The sequence below is a fragment of the Leopardus geoffroyi genome, chromosome B1, assembly GCF_018350155.1.
Source record: "Leopardus geoffroyi isolate Oge1 chromosome B1, O.geoffroyi_Oge1_pat1.0, whole genome shotgun sequence".
In the NCBI taxonomy this organism is placed as follows: domain Eukaryota; kingdom Metazoa; phylum Chordata; class Mammalia; order Carnivora; family Felidae; genus Leopardus; species Leopardus geoffroyi.
The window spans coordinates 193,105,430-193,124,322 of record NC_059327.1 but is presented as its reverse complement, the minus strand read 5'-3'; the positions used below and the strand labels follow the sequence as shown (position 1 = coordinate 193,124,322).

The window sequence follows — 18,893 nt, the reverse complement described above, 5'->3', positions numbered from 1 at the left end:
TCATTATTTGCAAATGATATAACCTTGCTGGAACACCCAAGAGGATAAACTTTAAAAAAAAAAAGAAACTATTACAAATATTACAAAGATTCTGTAAGGTGCCTAGGAATAAAATTAAAATACAGAAATCATAACTTACATAAATACAAATAAAACCAATTAAACTATAAAGTGGGAAAGACCATATTTATGATTCTAAACACACACACAAAAAGCTTATCTAGGTGCAAACTAAATACATACATCTGTAAATAAAACCATACACATGGGGTTCCTGGGTGGTTCAGCTGGTTATGTGTGTGACTTCAGTCTCATGGTTCATGAGTTTGAACCCTGCATCAGGCTCTCCACTCTCAGCGCAGCACCCACTTTGGATCCTCTGGCCTTCTCTCTCTGCCCCTGCCCCCCTTTCTCTCACAAAAATAAACACAAAAAAAAAAAACCTCTTTAAAAAAAATAAAATAAATAGAATAAAACCAAGCACACATGCACAAAGACATGCCCTTATAACACATACAGACAGACAAAGAAAAACCTCAAAATATTACCAACCAAAGAACACAAAAAAGACCTCAATCCAGGAAAGGCTACCCAAGATTTTGGATAGAAAGAATCAACATCATAACGATAACACTTCCCCCCAAATTAATTTGCAAACGTAACAGAATTTCAACGGAATACCACTAAACTCCTTTTAAAATCAGATAAGCTAACGTACAGTATAGATGAAAAAATAAACACAGATTTCAGAATCCTAAAAAGAATGATGATATGATGCCAGCTCTACCAGATCCTAACATGTATAATAAAACAAGAACAGTTTGTTTTGAAGTGTAGCATCAGACAAAGAATATAAAGACAAATTAGCAGAACGGGAATCGGGGTCCAGAAACAGACTCAAATACCTCTGGCAATTTAAAACATGCCACACTAGCATTTCAAATCAGTGAGAACAATATGTATTAATCAACAAATGATGTTTGAACAATGGGGCAATTAAACAGGCTCCCCACACTTCTTGCCCCCCAAATTCCATGTGGATTTAAGCATAAACACCCCCCCCTCAGTGTTCAAAGTGGCATTAGAAAACAAAGAGAAATATATTTTTATTATTATAGCTCGAAGAGGGCTAATGCTAAATACGAAATGCAAAATAGAAGGCACTGGTGAACACTGCTTCATTTAACACACACACGCGCGCACACACGCACACACGCGCACACACAAAACTAAAAAATATTCCGTGAACAAAGCCACCTTACGCAAATTTTTAAAAAATAAAACCACAAACCTGCAACGTAATTTCAATTATATCACAACGAAGTGTGTACTTCTTTAAAATATAAAGCCCTACATATCTCTAAGAATAACAACCCAATAGAAAAATGGATAAATTAGGAGCAAATAATTCACAAGAAAGGAAATACAAATGGCTCTTAAGTATATGAGAAGATAATAAATCTCTCTTGTAATAAGAAAAATGCATATTACAATGAAAATGAGGTATCATTTTTCACCCATAATATTGGAAAATAGGAGAAAAATTCGATAACCTCTAGTTGTTGAAAAGGGTGGCAATAGTCATTTTTTACATGTTGCTGGGGAAACTGAAACCCAGTACAATCTCTAAGTTGAACAGCTTGACAATATCTACCAAAATTACAATGTACATGGTTTTTGACTTGGCAATTTTATTTCCAGGAATCTCTCCGACAAATTTAGTTTTGTAGTTGCTCCTGCGAAAAACCAAATCTGGAAAGATATTCTCACACAGTTGTTAATAGCAGGAAAAGATTAGAATCAACCTAAGTGTTCGTCAATAAAGCGCTGGTAAAATAAAATATGATGTATCTCTCAAGTAATATACCTCCTCGGGATATATGTCTGCTGCTTTTATAAAAAACATTACTGCTCAACGCTTAGAACTCCATGCGTAGTAGATTATCATTTGTGTGCAAGTGTGTCTCTGTGTGTGTTTAAAGCAAAATATGTTTGCATGTGTATAGAATGTCCAGGGAAAAAAAATGCAAGAAACTGGCAATGTTGAGTCTTCTGGGAAGGGGAACTCAGAAGTTGGGGACTAGGACTGAAGGCATAGATTTTAAAGGTTTTTGCACTTGAGTTTTGCACTAGTATATGAGTAAAATATCTGTTTAAAATATAAATAACTAAGTTTGAAAGTGAGATTAGCAAGGTTAGTTAAGTAATTTTCAGTTCCTGGCACAAAGTCACCAGACAATAAACGGCTATTGTGTTTACAATCACGAAGCTGAGTAGGAATTGGATGATGATAGTCGGAAATGAAAAAAAAAATCGTGAGGCCCAACAATTGTTTTCTTTTTCTATAGGGTCTTGTTTCTTAAATATTAGCATGAACCATATGAAATAGCCAAAATTTGGCAGGGTTTGACCTGCAAAAATAGTGATTTCTTATCATTCAACCCCAAATTATTTTCTTCTGTAGAAACTAGACTGTTAAGTGATAGTGACAATAATGGTGGCTCTTAGCTCAATTATTTCTTGCCATCCAAACTCATGTGGCTTCCAGATTTGGAGAGCGAGAATTAAGAGACTATGCTGAGTGATGAGGATCCCGAACTGTATGAATCAATTTAGTTCCCGAGGTCTGGACAATGAGTAACTTGAATTGCATAATAAAAGATACAGTTACAATTTTATTCAAAACTCATTGATTCCTGAGTCAGGATAGCAGAAGTTTGGACACGGAGGGTTTGGGTAGTAACTGAGAAATAATCTGTTTTCATAGGAGAACTTTACAGCTTACAAAGCGTTTTAGTGTAAGTGGCCTCCTGTATTCTTTAATCTCTGGAGGTAAGTATGAGTCCACCCTCCACCCAATTTCACAGAAGCGGAACAGTTTCCGCTTTTAACTGCAAGCAGAACAGAGTAACACGATTGGTGTTGAGGAAATTGACAAAGGACTAGACCCACTGCCAGATCATGGCCACCTTCAATACTAAGACTACGTTTCTTATTCTCTCCAAAGCAAGCACTGGTCCTTCCTGCCTCCTGTCTGTTAGTGAGATACCCAAAGTCCTAAAGCTCAGGAATTGAGTGTAAAGGGTAGGATTGCTACCATTTTGCAAATGTTTGTAAATTCTGCTTATCAGCATCATGAAAGCTTTCAATTTTCCCCTTTAGCTTCCAACTCATGGTAAAACTGTTAAAAAATTATGATAGATGGCCACAAATTTCTTCTGTAGGTAAAACCCTGACAGAATCCAAAGAGGGTGCTGGGAAAGGAAGGAAGAGAAACAATTTCATTGACTGGTTCCTAAGGCTACTGATACTTTCCTATGAAATCCACATTGTGAGGTTTCTGGAGTTGAGTTTTACTCGTAGACCAAAAGTTTCCGTGATGATCCTTGGCACTATTGAACTGAAAAGGGGTGACTCCCTACCTTATTTCACAAAGATTGGGAGAGGCAAGAAGAAAAGAGGGAGAAATTAGCAACCTTCTTGGGATGACTTCCAGTCTTATGCTATGATTGGCCTATAAAAGATTTTAAGGATATCAGAGGCAATGTTTGTGAGATTCTCATTAGCCCAGACGTATTTATTAACAATACAGAAATTGATAGCTAGAGACCAGAGCAGACTTAGACGTAGAGTAGGTGATCAGTAAACATTTGTAGATTAAATGGATGTGAATGGTCCTGCAAACAGAGTATGAAATGAAAAGAAAACCAGAAACTATCCTACACTAATAGGCAGGTAGACTTGGGTCAGCCTCAAATCACTTGGTTTGTTTCTTCATTTCCAGCATTGGGTTTATTAATATTTTACTTGTGGAATTAGTTAATATTTTTGTTTTGGCCTTCCTTCTCTTTAATGTTTAAGGAGAAGTCCTTAGAGGTCATGCTCATCTCCTTTTTCTTACAGATGAGGCACATTTATCAAATAAAGTGAATGACCCTCATCTGCTATCCCAGACAGGGCTGTTTATAAATTGCAAAGAAGAACATTAAATCCTTGGAGGAAAGTGCTGCAGGCATTCAGTCCAGGAAGTCAAAGATGGCTAACAGCCTTTCCATGAACATTCTCAAGTATTCCAAGGCTATCCTGGGGTTTGGGATTTTATAACTGGTTTTCTCTTTAAAACTTCTGACTTGTTAAGGAGTGCATCTGGAGTGGAGTAGACTTAAATTCATTGACTTTCTAGTCACTGCATATCTGGTCCTGTTACAGACATCATGGAAGAAGAAACAAGATTTCTGCTTTCCAAATATATTCCAGTGACAGGCATGGAAGGTCAGAAGGCAAACAGCGGGACAACAGAAAGGTAAACTGATGATTGTGTAAGATAATTCAACCCAATGAAGATGCTACGGGAAAGGTAAGACAGGCAATGAGGTGTGATGGCAAGTAGCTGCGGTGGCAAGGTCATGTGAGATGGGCTGACCAGGAAGGAACTCATGGAAAAGATGACGTGCCCCGAGACCTGAATAATAATGAGCCGGCCATGCAAAAATATGCCCAGAGCATCTCAGGCAGTAAGAATGATGATGATGATATAGCAAGTACTTACTGAGCAATTACCGTGTGCCAAGATTTATTTGAAGCCCTTTGCCAGTACTGTTTTGTTTAACTTTCTCAAAAACTCATTGAGGTCAGGGACTATGGATGAGGAAATTTTATTGATGAGGAAACTGAGGCACTTGAAAGAGTAGACAATTAATTAGCCAAGGTTCTATAGCTAGATAGGTGGTCTGATACAGAAGTCCAGAGACTCCACCAGAGAGAGGAATTTGGTATGCTGGAAAAGAAATATCAGGCTGCGGAGCTGGAGACTTCTAGGAGATGAAGGAGGGGAGGTCCTATCCCTTAAGGCTTTATAGACCAACCTAAGGATTTTGGATTTTCACTGGATGGTTTTAAGCAGATGATTTTAAGGGCCACCTCGGAGGAATGACACATCCTGACGTATGTTTTTAAGATATAAGTTCAGGCACTAGATATACTAGTCCAGGTGTAGTAGTAGTAGGGGTAAAAATATGTATGAAGGGTAACAGCCTTGAGGCCTGGGATTTTGCAGAAGTCTGAAAGAAACAGGGATTGTGCGATGGGTCTGGTCAGGGCCTTGACCCCATGACGCTCAAGTGTTCAGAGTTGTCGATCCATTGACTCTGTTGACAATTTGGCAGAACTGCTTGGTCATCTCAGTGGAAATGAGCGACCTCATCCAGGTTTTCAACCCTGCTCTAGTTAGGAGGTGACATTTCTGCAGCATGACAGAATGATGAGGCATCAGGCCAACATGGGATCCAGTCCCAGCCTGGCAGTTCACCCATCGAGCCAACACTTTTATGAGTCTGTTTCTACTTCGGGAAAATGAAACCACGGATGCCCGCCTCCCAAACTTGTTGTCAGGACTCAGTAAAACCAAGTCAGCATCTTGCACATAGTAGGCAATCAACGTTTCCAGGTCAATCAAGGCTTTCCCTTGTCCTTTGGTGGAATATGCCAGACATTGCAAATTTCACTTGTTTTCTCTTAATTATGGTACACATTTATAGCCATTCCCAAGCTCATTGTGCAGATCGACACCACAGACTTTGGCCTCAACTGCCCCCCTCCCTTTCACATATTTATTGTCTCCCTAGTATGTTTCTTGAACTCTACTCGGGCCATGCGACGAGGCCGTCCAATCCAATACCTGTTACTATATTCAAATAATTTGAGTTTCTGTGTGCAGGAAGACGGTGCCTATGCGGAGGTGGGGAGCATCCCGAGACCAGATGCAGAAAGCTCTCGGGCTGAGCAGTGAGACCTCCCAGCCCCTCCTCATATTTCAGGCTACTTCCCTGCCTAAGCTCTTAAATTCGAATAGCTCTCCCCTTCCCCCCTTTCCTGCATTTTCCTGACACACTTTCTTACCCATTCTAGACAATTAGGAAGGCAATTTCCCAGCAGAATTAACTCTAGGCTTCCATCTTGCACTTAACTACCGTCCCTCGGCTTTTCTTCCCCCAGAGTGCCAATTTCCCACCTGGCCATCTCCCTTGATTTTTGGTGTCTTGTTAAACAAAAATTTCTTTCTCTTTCTCTCGTGCCCGAGACTGAGAAATTACTTTCTTTAATCCGAGCCCTATTTGTACTTTTAAAGCCAAGAATTTTAGAAGCATTCATGGCTCTGAAATTGTTTTCAGTTAGGATTGCTCTGCTGAAATACTGTTGTTGTTGTTGGTGGTGGTGGTGGTGGTGTGTGTGTGTGTGTGTGTGTGTTTCTTTTAACGTTCTGATAGCCGTTCCCTCTGGCTTGACTTTAGAAATCACTGTTTTCTAGACACTGCGATGTCTGTATGTTACGGTTATTTCACTTCCTTAAGAGTTAACTACTTTAATTCCTTTATCATACAGTCATACGTACTACCTTTCTATCTCCAAATGCAATTAAAAGTGCCCTTCGGGTGTTCCAAGTTTTAATCATTCTGTGTGTGGAGCGTTCCCATGGCTCAGAAGGGCTTTCTCTGTCTCCTCTCAGATGGAGCCTTTCTCGGAGGAGAAGGAGGAGGAGGAGGAGGAGGGGGAGGAAGAGGAGGAGGAGGGGGAGGAAGAAGAAGAGGAGGAGGAGGACGAGGACGAGGAGGAGTGGAAGAGTCAGAATGAGGGGTGGCAGCTTTGTTCCAGAGGCCACATCCCTCACTTGTTATAGCATTGGCTCTCTTGCGTGGGCCGATGCCAAGAAACCGTTTCTCACCAGCCGTGGCTGTGCATAGTGGTCTTGGGGGACAGGCCACACGTGAGTCCAGGAAAGCACTGCTCTCTCCGACTGGCTCTGTGATCGCAGGCAGTTACTGATTCTGACCTGTAAAATGGGAATTATAACACCTATCTCATTGTTTTATTGAGGATCTATAGAAGTTCCTCCAAACTGATGGTATTATAATGATACTTGTTCTTCAAGACGGTCCTTGGGAAAAGCTGGCCCTCGTCTTTTAATCAGGTTCATGTCAGTGCTCTACATACAAGGGCTCATCAATCTGTGTGTGACATGTGCTCCTCTAGCCCTTGGTTGGTGGCCGTTTGCGGTGCAAGTTTGATGATACCGGAACCGCCCTAGATCCCAATCAGTGCGATGAGTCTACTGGTCGTGCACTTGGATGTCCTGGCAAAATGTCAAATTGCTATCGCGGTTCTCACGTTCTTACTCTCATTTTTCCGGACTTCCTCACAGAGTGGTAACAAACAGGTTCAAACCTGCAACGATCCATGGACCACGTCTTGAATAGCATACTTTCAGCTGCGAGCCTGTTGAGAGTCTAGAACACGTAAGCATTGTGGGAGGTGCAGAAGGTCTGCTGGCACGGCTCTGCGCACCCCCTCAAACGTCAGTGCTTAACAGGGTTTGTTGCCAGTCTGAGTGCGTAAATGGTAAATGGTCTGCCCTGATGCCGGCCTGTTCTGACCACCAGTAACTATGCCTCATTTCCATCACTAAGCGGGGATTCCTATTCCTTCCTCAGGCTTGGCTTGGCATTTAGGTGGGAAACGGGATTGGACTGTCATCCCTTCTCATGTTATAAGACCAAGGAAAAGAACCTGCTGGCAGTCAAAACCTTACCAAAAAAAACCCAAAACACCCTGGCAGGATTCCAAACACTGACTCCACCCACACTCACTCTCCTAGAGGCCACTTCATGTCGTTGGTGTTGGGGATCACTTTCCAAAGCCAACTACCTAATTCTTCCGGGCATTGGACTCTACTCATTTGCTACCAGTAGAGGCTACGTGTGGGGACCGATGTTCTCACAGTATGACAATAACAACAAAAGTCTTCATTCACTCGGGAAATTCAAGGTACAGCGGCCAAAAGCATGAGATGCCTTCATGCCCAGCTGATGGTGCTGCTTACTTGAAGAGTTAGACTTATTCAACAACACCAACAGCAGAAGGTTATAAATAGTGTTGAAAACACCCAGTGATAATGATTATACCCTTGTAATAACATTTGTATTGGGAAGGGGGGTACCAATATACGGCACGTGTCTCAGACTCCCTCTCGCCTCCCTCCTTGGCAGATATTAATCAATCGCTTCTCTGTCTTCTGATCTATCATAGGGCTTCAGAATGTCGGCGTAGAATTCAAGGCCATGGCCAACATATAGGAGATGATGAATGGGATGAGACTCCCTCAGCCTTCCAGGGTCGTAATTTAGAGTTAAATGTGCTTTTCACGTGCATTATCATTTCAGCCCTCACCTAGGATGCTGTTACTATGATTCACAAGGTACATAATCAGAAAACTGGGGCCCTGAAGAATTAAGGCAGCTGGTGGATATCATACAAGAAATAAGTGGCCAAAGTGAAAGCCGAGCGCTGATCCGCTGCGCTCAGATAGCAAAGGAAGGCCCTAGTATTTATTATGCTCCTTCGGAGTGCAGGCTTTTATAAACCATAAGTCATTTAATCTTGTGAATCATAAGTCATTGCAACCTGTGAGGCATTATTCATCCCGATTTCAGGATGAGGAAAGTGGGGCTCAGAGAACTGGAACAACTTGCTCAAAGCCACTACAGGTAGTAAGGAGGGGAGGATCTGATCCCTCTTTCTCCGAATCCAAAGCACATTTGTTTCTCTTAGCACGTGGACCCCACAGTTCAGCCTCTGCTTACACGGAGCACTGCTGGGAGCAGCAGGATGTGGCAAAGATGTTCAGAGGAACAACATTAGAGACAATGACAACTTGAACATGACTTCAGTGTTTGACACTTAGAGAATGATTAAATAAACACTGTCAGAGCACCACACTGGAATATTTGCCACTATTATAAACGGATGATATGATGACTCTGTAGAAACATGCAAACGTGTTTACCAAATAACATTAAGAAATCATATGTATACTGATTACATTTATGCAGAAATTATGCATATGAATGGATAAACGGTAAGGGGAAACACAAAGAAAATATCTCTTGGTTGGGATGCAGGATAATAAGATGTTTTAAAGTCATGTTAGGCATACTGCAGGTGGGGGGGAGGTTTCTGTATCTCAGTATGAAGAAAATCTGGCCAAAGAAAATAGACAAAAATAATCACCCATTAAGAAATTTGTCTTTAAGATTTCAAAGAACACATTTCTTTTTTTTTTTTTTTTAGTTTTTTTTTTTTTTTTTAACATTTATTCATTTTTGAGAGTGAGAGAGCCAGAGCATGAGCAGGGGAGGGGCAGAGACAGAGGGAGACACAGAATCTGAAGCAGGCTCCGGGCTCCGAGCTGTCAGCACAGAGCCTGACGTGGGGCCCGAACCCACGAACCGTGAGATCATGACCTGAGCCGAAGTCAGACACTTAACCAACTGAGCTACCCAGGCGCCCCTGAAAGAACACATCTCCAAAATAATGAAAAGGGTGTAATGGCATTTAGAATAAAAACTAAATACTGATTCAGAGCAAGTGGATGTGGCAGTATTAGAATAAAAATTTCCCGTTGGGAACTTGGGAGAATTTCAGTGGAAATTTTGCACACGAGGGGAATCTGGACGTCCCATGCCTGTTTCCTTTCATTTTCTCAATGTGTTCAAATTTTCTGCTCTTGAGATATCATGGTGAAGTTCTAGGTAGTGATTCTGAAAATCAATCACACATTTTTTCCCCCCTGGATACTGTTGGGCCAGTGAATTCATCTGAATTCTACTGTGTGTTTTTGGGGGGAAGAGGGAAGGGTGTCATTCAAAATCTACTTTCCACTTACCAAACTCCCATCCACCAGCCATCCATTCAAGAGACATTTACTGGGTACTTATTGTGATCTAGAGCTTATGAAGCTCTGGAAACACAAGACAATCCATCCATGTTCTGGTTGCTGAGTCTAGAGCAGAAGACAGACGAGTGCAGTGACAGTTCTTACCCAGGACCTACCAAGAGCTAAGCGAGAGACCGTGTGCAAAGAGCTCCAGGAGTAGTGACGAGGGGCAGCTGCCCTGGCTGAGAGTCTCAGAGAGAGAGTCTCAGAGGAGGTGACTGACAAACAAATCTTGAGGGATGAGAAGGAGATGGCCAGGGAATACTGGGAATACTGGATGGGAAGAGAAAGGTAGGAACAGTGTTCCAGGCAGTGAGTCAAGCAAAGTCATACTGCGCTGACTCACGGAGGCAACAAACAACACATTAGGGGAGCGGCCAGTGGTTTATGTGGCGATAGGACGACATGTGAGATGGGGAAAGGATATGGGGCGAGGCTGGGTAGCAGCAGAGGCCTGAGCATGGAGGGCCTTGAGTGCCACCGTAAGACAGCATGGGGAAGCAGAGCAGTCAACCAGTGCATGGGAAACCACAGAGTCCAATTGAAGTCATATGCTGAGACCAACGGGGCAAGGTTTCCTCGCGGATATTAGGAGAGAAGGAAATTGGGGGATGACCCAAGTCCTCCGCCAAGGAGGCAATGCGAACTGTAGGCAGATGTACTTGTTCTGGTACCTTCAACAGCTAGGGAGAGGGAGTATACCTTATCCATTCTTGTCAACACCCCACCCCATCCCCTTTTGTTCCTGGCACACAGTAGATGTCACCAAAATGTCTCTTGGTTAGATGATCTGACTTAAAACTTAAAAACAAAACCAGAGGGGTGCCTGAGTGGCTCAGCCGGTTGAGGGTTCAACTTCAACGCTGGTCATGATTACAGCTCGTGAGTTCGAACCCTGCTTTGGGCTCCGTGCTAATGGTGTGGAGCCTGCTTGGGATTCTCTCTCTCCCTCTCTCTCTCTCTCTCTCAATAAGTAATTAAAAAAAAAAAAACAAACAGAGCACCTTAAATACCCAAGGTGGGAGAAAACTGTTCAAGCCAACGTCGCCCTGCCCGTGTTGAGCATGCAAGGATCGTCCCCCTCCATCATGGATGGGAAATGAATGAAAACTGTGCTTGCCCCTCAAGGCATCTTGGGATTTTGCATCCTCCAGGTCTTGTCTAAGTCCTTATGGACACGATTTCTGTATTGCCCACTCCCATTCTCTTTGTGGAAGAGGAAATGAAATCAACATCAATTATTTCTTTTTCAGTTGGAAAATCAAATTCATTAAAGTCATTCAAATTTAGGAAACTGCATACCGTAAACACTCACGTACAAGAAGTGCTTACAGGAAATTTGAAATGATGGCAATTTCAAACCCTGAGTGAGAAAGGACTTTCACTTTGACGAAATAAAAGGCAAGAGTTAGGAGGAATTGTGTTGTCCTCAGGGGTTCTTCTCAGGAGCTCCAAATCCAGGGGAATCCAATGAACAACTCAACTCTTCCCAGGGACCCTCACGAAAGCACACTTGGCAAATAGGAGATGGGACCTCCACGTACCTCTATCACTGCAGTCCAGTGAGGGGGGTGTAATACCCATTTTCCAGACAAGGAAACTGAGGCTTAGAGAGGTTAAGTAACTTGTCCAGGGTCACACAGCTGGCAAGTGGCTGAGCTCAGATACATACTTCTGCCTGCTCCCAACCCACGTGCCAGCATGAGGTGGTCTCCCTGACTGGGCTGTGTTCTTGCTGGAACAAAGCTCTCTCCAGAACTGTGCCACTCAGCTCAGCTATACATTCTGGGTCACAACACCTACCTTGTGCCAGTGCCTAAAACAAACTTAACACTTACATTTCAGCCACGGGAAACTGCCTGGAGTTCCCCAAACCCACTAACTTTCTCCATCTTTCTGTGTTGCCACTTGAGGTAGCCCCTCTGTCCAGTCTACCTGGGACCACCTACCCGCCTTTCAGAATCAATTCAAGGGTCATCTCCTCCGTGAAGGGTTTGAGCCTCCCCTGTCCACCCTCCAACAACCGTTCCCTCCTTTGTGCCTGGACTCAGGCCATAGGATCAAATCCCTCCTCTGCCACCTACCAGCTCTGTGACTCTAAAACATTACTTCTCTGTGCCTCAGTTTCCTCACCTGAAAAACAGGACTAAAAAGAATCCCCAATTCATAAAGTTGTCGTGAGTATTAAGAAAAGACTTCCCGGGCACCTGGGTGACTCAGTTAAGCATCTGACTCTTAATTGCGGTTCAGGTCATGATCTCATGGTTCGCGGGTTCAAGCCCCGTGTCTGACATCGTGGAGCCTGCTTTGGATTTTTCTGTCTTCCGCTCTCTCTGCCTCTCTCTGTCTCTCTTTAAATAAACAAATAAACATTAAAAAAAAAGACTTCCTAAAAAGTCCATAGCAAGAGTACCTGCACAAACTAAGTGCTCAATAAATGTTAGCTATTACGTTGTTCACTGTACCGAGGACAGATTTCTTGCACAGATCTGGTTTTCTTGTGTACTTAAACATACAGAGATCTCCTTGAAAATTGTGGAGACCTGGCACAAAGACGGTGTCTAATAGTTGCATGCGGAGCAAACAATGAACAATGAACAGCGCATCTGGCAGGAACGACAAGGTTGCACAACCGGGTCTCAGGGACTCAGATGCCACGATCCTATCAAGCTGCTCCCTGCCTCCCTGTGGTTGCTGGACTGGATCTTTTTCTGAAATGCCTGGGGGATGGCAGGACTTGCTGTTTTCCAGCAATCGTGGCAAAGGACACATTGCCGAAATCCTAGCTCCTTCTCCCCACCCATAGGTCTCTGGTTTCCCCACTAGAGGGGTTCTATCACCCTACACAGGGAAACAACCTCCCTCCCAGGAGTTGGCGGACACATTTTGTGAAATGCATCACATAGTTTCCAGGAGTGTCTCCCAGGCAGGAAGCAGTCCCGGCTACCGTGCTGCACCTGCCCCTTCCTCCAGCGACGACAGTCACCCCAATCGACTCTCCACTGTCCCTGACCACCGGCTGCCATGAGACTGAATCGGAATGTCACGGCAGTGAATGACGCTGTTTTGGTGAAGCTAGATGGCTGTAACTGCTTACCTTCTGTGCTGCTTAATTTTGTGACATAAAAGACAGCATATTGAAATTTAAGATGTCTGGAGTATTTCAAATCTCTAGCCCTTCTTTCCAAAGCAGGATGCACCAATTTAAAAAAAAAAAAAATTAAAATCTTTTGCTGGTTTAGAAGGCCGTGGATTAATATTTGCCAACACTCGTGTCTGACCTCCTTTTCTGATCTGGGCGTGGTTTTGGAGCTCCTCATGAACAATCTAAACAATGCCTCAGATGACCCCCTGAAGCCAAAGGCAAGGTCCTGGCTCCTCAGAAGGATGGGGGAGCTCCAGGTTTTGTTTTATTATTTTATTTTATTTTATTTTATTTTATTTTATTTTATCTTATCTTATCTTACCTTATTTTATAATTTATTTTCAAATTAGATCTTGAGAAACTTAACAGAAGACCATGGGGGAAGGGAAGGGGGAAAAACAGTTACAAACAGAGAGGGAGGGAAGCAAACCATAAGAGACTCTTAAATACAGAGGACAAACTGAGGGTTGATGGGGGGGGTGGGGTAGAGGGGAAAGCAGGTTTATAAATGAATGCACTTGGTGACTGCTCAGCTGTCTTGAGAATATCAGCTGATAAGAGCACTAGGGAAATCTGGGATCCCACTTCTAATCCGAAAAGAAAAGCTTTGTTTGTCATTCTTAGCAACCACTAACCAGGCCAGGTCTCATCACGGAAGCCAAAACCGTGGTTTTGGGAACTGAATGTGAGGTTCCGCTCGGCCTTGACCTACCAAGTGGTCCACGGCGGCCCCGAGTATTTGCTAGGAGGGGTGGCTTCTATCCGGAGACCAGAGGACCCCTCCCTGGGTTCTCATGAATCCTGTGGGTCCTTCTTTATCAGCATACCTCACTGGAATTGTGGCCAACCACATCCTGCTCGCCTCACCCAGCGCTGGAAGGGGCCACATCTTCTCCACACTGAAGGCCCAGCACCTGGCAAGGCCAGGAAGACAGAGTAGGCTCAATGAAAGTCCTGAGACAATCAGTAGATGAAGAAGTGATCAAGGGAGTGAAGAAAGGGAGGAATGGAGGCAGGATGGTCAAATAGCTGCCCACCCAGGATGCGTGAGCAGAGGAAGTAAAGGAGTGTTAGGTAGACCCAGAGTGGGAGTAAACAGCCAGGTGCCATGTGGATCTCTGTGATTCCAATAGGAACCACGATGATGGACACATAGTAGGCGTTCAATAAATTATGCCAATGAACAATAACTGGGTGCTTTCTGTCCCTAGACACTGCTCTAGGCCATTTATAGGGATTGTCTTGCTTAACTTGCACATGAAAACCTACAAGGAGCTGGCATTACTTTTGGCAAAGTGGATTAAGGGCCCATGATAGATGTTGACTCCCCTGGGCAGGAGAGACATGATCCAGTTCCTGTCAATATCATCATCCTTCATTCTTACTAGAAAAGCAGCAGGACTCTGCACGGAACACCATGGATTCTAGAGCCAGACAGCCTGCGTCCAAGTCCCAGCCCAGCCACTCAGTGGTGTAAAGCTGGGTGACTGAGTTCACTCACTTGCACTCTCTGTGCCTGGCTCTCTTACATGAATGGTGCTTGTGCACATGGGCCATTGTGAAGGCTACTGAGTCAGGACATGCATGGATGGCGAGAGCATGCTGTAAGTGCTACATTTAAGTGGTAACCTTGGAAACACTGTTCTGTATTGCCCAAACCCCCACATGTTTTCTTGTATCACTGTTGGGAGAGGGGTTGGTACCAGTCTCCCTCAATTTGCAAATATGATCTTCTCAGTCTCTGTGGGTTAAAATCAGAGAACCACAGAACGTGGGAGCCAGGTGGGTCTTGTTGACCCCAAAGTGAAGGTCACCATTTTACTGATGATAACAGGAGGAGCTAGGGAAAGGGGAGGAAGAGAATTTAGCATTTATTGATTTGCATTAAATGCAGCTAAAAGACTTAATAAAGAATCTGTCCAGATTTCACCAGAGAGTCAGTGACCAAGTCTAGAATAGAATCTAAAATACCAGACTCCTCTGTGGAGTCTGTTGAGGACACAGAGTATGGAACTTCTTTCTCTGCCTGAGAAGAGGCATCTTCAGATAGTTTAAACTAAACCTCTCATGGTCTCTAGCATGATGAAATGCCTAGCAGTGGAGAACAGCCTTCTGAATTCCTATGGCTAGAACATGCCAGGGACCCCCATTTCCCCAGTCCTTGCTACTCACTTCTATTGTTCCAGTGGCCCCATGGGGGCAATTCTAAATACAGAGCCTAGAGATTTGGAAAAACCTAGTTCCAGCTACCCTGGCTGGGGTCACTTGCCTGTCCACCCATCCTCCTGGGCAGACCCTGGATTCCTTCTGAGCAGAGACCACAGGGCTATTTACTGGAGAACAACCCAGTTCAGGGCTACCAAAATGGTGGTGGTGTTGGAGCAAAGTAGGGTGGTGGGCAGCAAAGCTGATCCAGCTTTTTCCTTGTCTGGATGTGGCTTTGGGGCATCTAGGCTGGATGGAAAAGGGCTCTTCTCCCTCTACTCAGATGGGGGACACAACCATACTCATGGTTGATCCTTCCGGAGGCTTCTGGCCTGGCAGCCTGAGCAGCCAGTTGCTCCAAGACCTGGCTCCCAAGTTACTCTCCCTCCTCTCTTGGCTTCTCACTCCATGTCCCAGCATCATTAAACTGCTTGGAATTCCATCCCCTAACCCATCATGCTCCTTCTTTTCCCTCTGATGGGAGTGTCTTTCCTCCCCTTCCTCTTGTTTGCCTTTGTTCATTCTTTCATACTCAAGTCAGGCACCATCTCCTCCATAAAGCTTCTCTGATGTAGTCTTCTGAGAGGTCTCCCTTCTGCACTCCCATTTTTCCACTTGGAGCTTTCGGTCATGGCACGTACCATTTTGTATATAATGTTCTCTCTATGAATCTAGCCCTCATAGGAGTGGGTTTCTTCATGGCAGGTGCCATGACTTTCGTCTCTGAATCTTCACTGTCTAGCCCAGGGCGTGGCCCATGGCACTGAGTGCATGACTTGGAAGCGTTTATTCAAATCATTGTTAATTCACAGAACAGAAAGTCCAGCCAAAACATTTCAACATTTCCACATATGCAAAATGATTGTGCATAGAGGATTGTGAATTCAAAACAAAATTCTCAAACCTACACAGCACTCAGGAATAAAGAAACAACAGCGTGAACTCCATGATGGGGTGGGGGCCTGAAGAAGTGGCTGCAAGTGACAATGATGGAGCTCAGAAACAAAGGAATGTGGAATGTGGCCGCTGCCTTCTTGTGGAGTTTGGAAGACAATGCTTGCCTTATGACGGAAATCATATTCTCTACCTGCAACATGGCGACCGCAGTTCTACATTACATACCACTGTGACATATGTTACCCTTTTAGACCAAATATGGAAGCTAGAATTATTACGTAGGCAGAGAATCTTGCCTAACCCTTAATTTTTAAAAATAAAAACTGACTTCATATCCAACCCAAAAAATCTGTTATGTGTTACCCAGAGAGTTCTTAAGAAGACTTAGAAATAAATGTCTGTGTTACACCGTTGGGCTTCCCTCTTTCTGGAGGCACACAGAGTCTCCTCAGAGACACTCCTTGGGTGGAGATGCAGAGGCAGTGAACTCAACAATAGTACATTCGAAACCCGAGACAACCACAAGGGGCATAGCGCCCAAACATTTGATGAGCAGACATTGCTAGCCTTTGAATAATGAATTCCAAGAGTCATACAGAGAGAGGGAGTTCAATCCTGATGATGTCTAAGTTTGCCGTTTTGTTAATTAAACCCCATCCCCCATTGGACACACACACACACACACACACACACACACACACACACTGTGGCGTAAGACAACATACATATTATGCTATATTGCCTCATTTTAACTCCTTGGTTCAAGATACATATAAATCTCTAAAACACTTTTCAAATTCATCAGGAAATGTAATCATCCCATTGGTCTTACCCTGAGGTAGTTGAGGGTGAAATTTGTTAGTCCCATCCTGGTGATGTTTTTGGATAGCTGATCCAGGACCTGAGGATCTTGTGCCTAAAACAGGAAAAGAAAATCGTATCTTTTATCTCTGCATCATGGTGCCAGGAAAGTCTTGGATTCTACTACAGTTGCTAAGAAATGAAATCTTGACACTGTTGGTTTTTCTCAGAGGGGAGGTTGCTGGAGATAATTTAATTTACATTTTGAAGACACTTGAATATAATGGCTCAAGAACATTTTTGGATCAATGGTGCAAGATCTGTGGCCAGGTAGAACCAGAATGAGTCAGACAAGCTTTCAGTCCTTGGGAGAAATAGCTTTACTTCCTTCCACCAGTGAGACGCCACGTGTCTTCAGGAGGAAGGTCATTAAGCCAGGACACTTTCAAGTCTTTGGCACTCGCCAGAAAAGGCAGGGCCCCTGGATTTGGTAGAGCCATGCTTTAGGACTGGCCTTTGTTCTGTGTTGTGGTAGTGTTGTTTTTAACAGCTTGGAGTCCAAGACTATATTTGAAAACTTTGCCATTTCTATCAAATATATATATGTACATCCATATATATATGTACATATACGTACCTATACACACACACACACACACACACACACACACACATATATACGTATATATATATATATATTCAAGAATCCTAACTTTCCTCCCCATTAAGCTGAGGCTAGCAATAGATGTTCTCAACAATTTTCACCCCGCACATCCTCCAGGACTGTAAGGGGAAGCATCACATTTTCCAAAATATCCGCCACATGTATAAGAGCAATGTGGCATTCCATAGGCTACCCCAGTGTTCTGTTGGGCTAGAAAAAAAAGAAAGTTCTTTTGGATTGCATTGTAAAGTGAGTCTCTTGGTTGATGCTCTTTCTTTCGGTTTGTCTTTTCTTCTTTCTTAACTGGTAGAAACAAATTGGAATGAAATAGAGAGACTCAAGTAAGCACCCTTTTGTCTTCCTGCCTGCAGTCATGAGACGATCTAGGTTGTTCTAACACTTTAATTTATTCTTTCCTGTACTTAATTCTCCTCATAGTCACACAACCACTTGGCGTTGTGTATATCAGTAAAAAAAACAGATGTCAGCAAAAAGAGAGCTGGTCACTTCTCATGTCAATTTCTGGAAAGGGCGTCCTCTGTGAATATGGAGCCAGTATTTATGGAACCCCTTTCACGAGCCAAGAAAAGCTGGTTCTCTAGATATTCTCTAGTCATGACCGACATCAAGGAGCTTCCTTTGCACAAGGAGGACAGGATAATAATAAATGAATGGAACTATGTTGCTGCTGCTGTGAAAAGCCAATCACTACTACTTGAAGAGGACCTACTGTGTGCCAGGCACTGTTTTATGCCCTTTACGTGCATTAACTCTTAATCCTCATACCAATCAATCCTCTGAGGCAGACTCTATTACTGTATCCATTTTACAGATGAAGTTCTGGAAGCACAGAGATGCCATGCCACTTGCCCAAGGTCACACAGGAACAGGGATACACCTATGTGGTCTCATTTTAGGGCCCAGGCTCCCGACCACTAACCTCTGCTGTCTTTCTGTCTATTCTGAAAACAATAAGAGTGACAACTCCAACCTGCTTCAAGGGGAGCGAAGGATGTGAACTGGGCTTTGAAAGTTGAGAAGAACTTGGGGGTACAGATAGGAGGGAAGATTGGAGCAGGGGAGTTGGGCGCCACAGCAGAAAGTGCAAGGTCAGTGAAAAAGGTAGAGATTGGGTTAACCAGTCGGGAGGAGAGGGTCGAGGACAAAAGCCTGGGGACACAGACTAGAATTGGATGGTCGGGAGACAGATAGCTTATCAGCCTGGGTTCTGGAGTCGGTACCAGCTGAGTTGAAATCTTGATTTCCCACTTTCGGGCTGAGAAGTATGGAGTAACTTATCAAGCCTGAGCCTCAGTTTCCTCCCTTCTAAAGCAGGGAGAGTGATAAGGCACCTACCTCTCTGGGTCACTGGGAGGATTAAATATAATGTGTACAATACTTAGCACAAGGCC

The 18,893-nt window shown here is 43.7% G+C and overlaps 1 protein-coding gene across 11 annotated transcripts in view; it reads right to left on the bottom strand.

Annotated features, from left to right (window-relative positions):
- LDB2 (LIM domain binding 2) overlaps positions 1–18,893 on the bottom strand; it is a 383,786-nt gene that overhangs the window by 58,309 nt on the left and 306,584 nt on the right. For all 11 annotated transcript variants that reach the window (XM_045474451.1, XM_045474456.1, XM_045474460.1 and 8 more), the window contains exon 5: positions 16,849–16,932. In XM_045474451.1, coding sequence (XP_045330407.1) covers positions 16,849–16,932 — 84 coding nt within the window. The remainder of the gene's footprint in view (positions 1–16,848; positions 16,933–18,893) is intronic.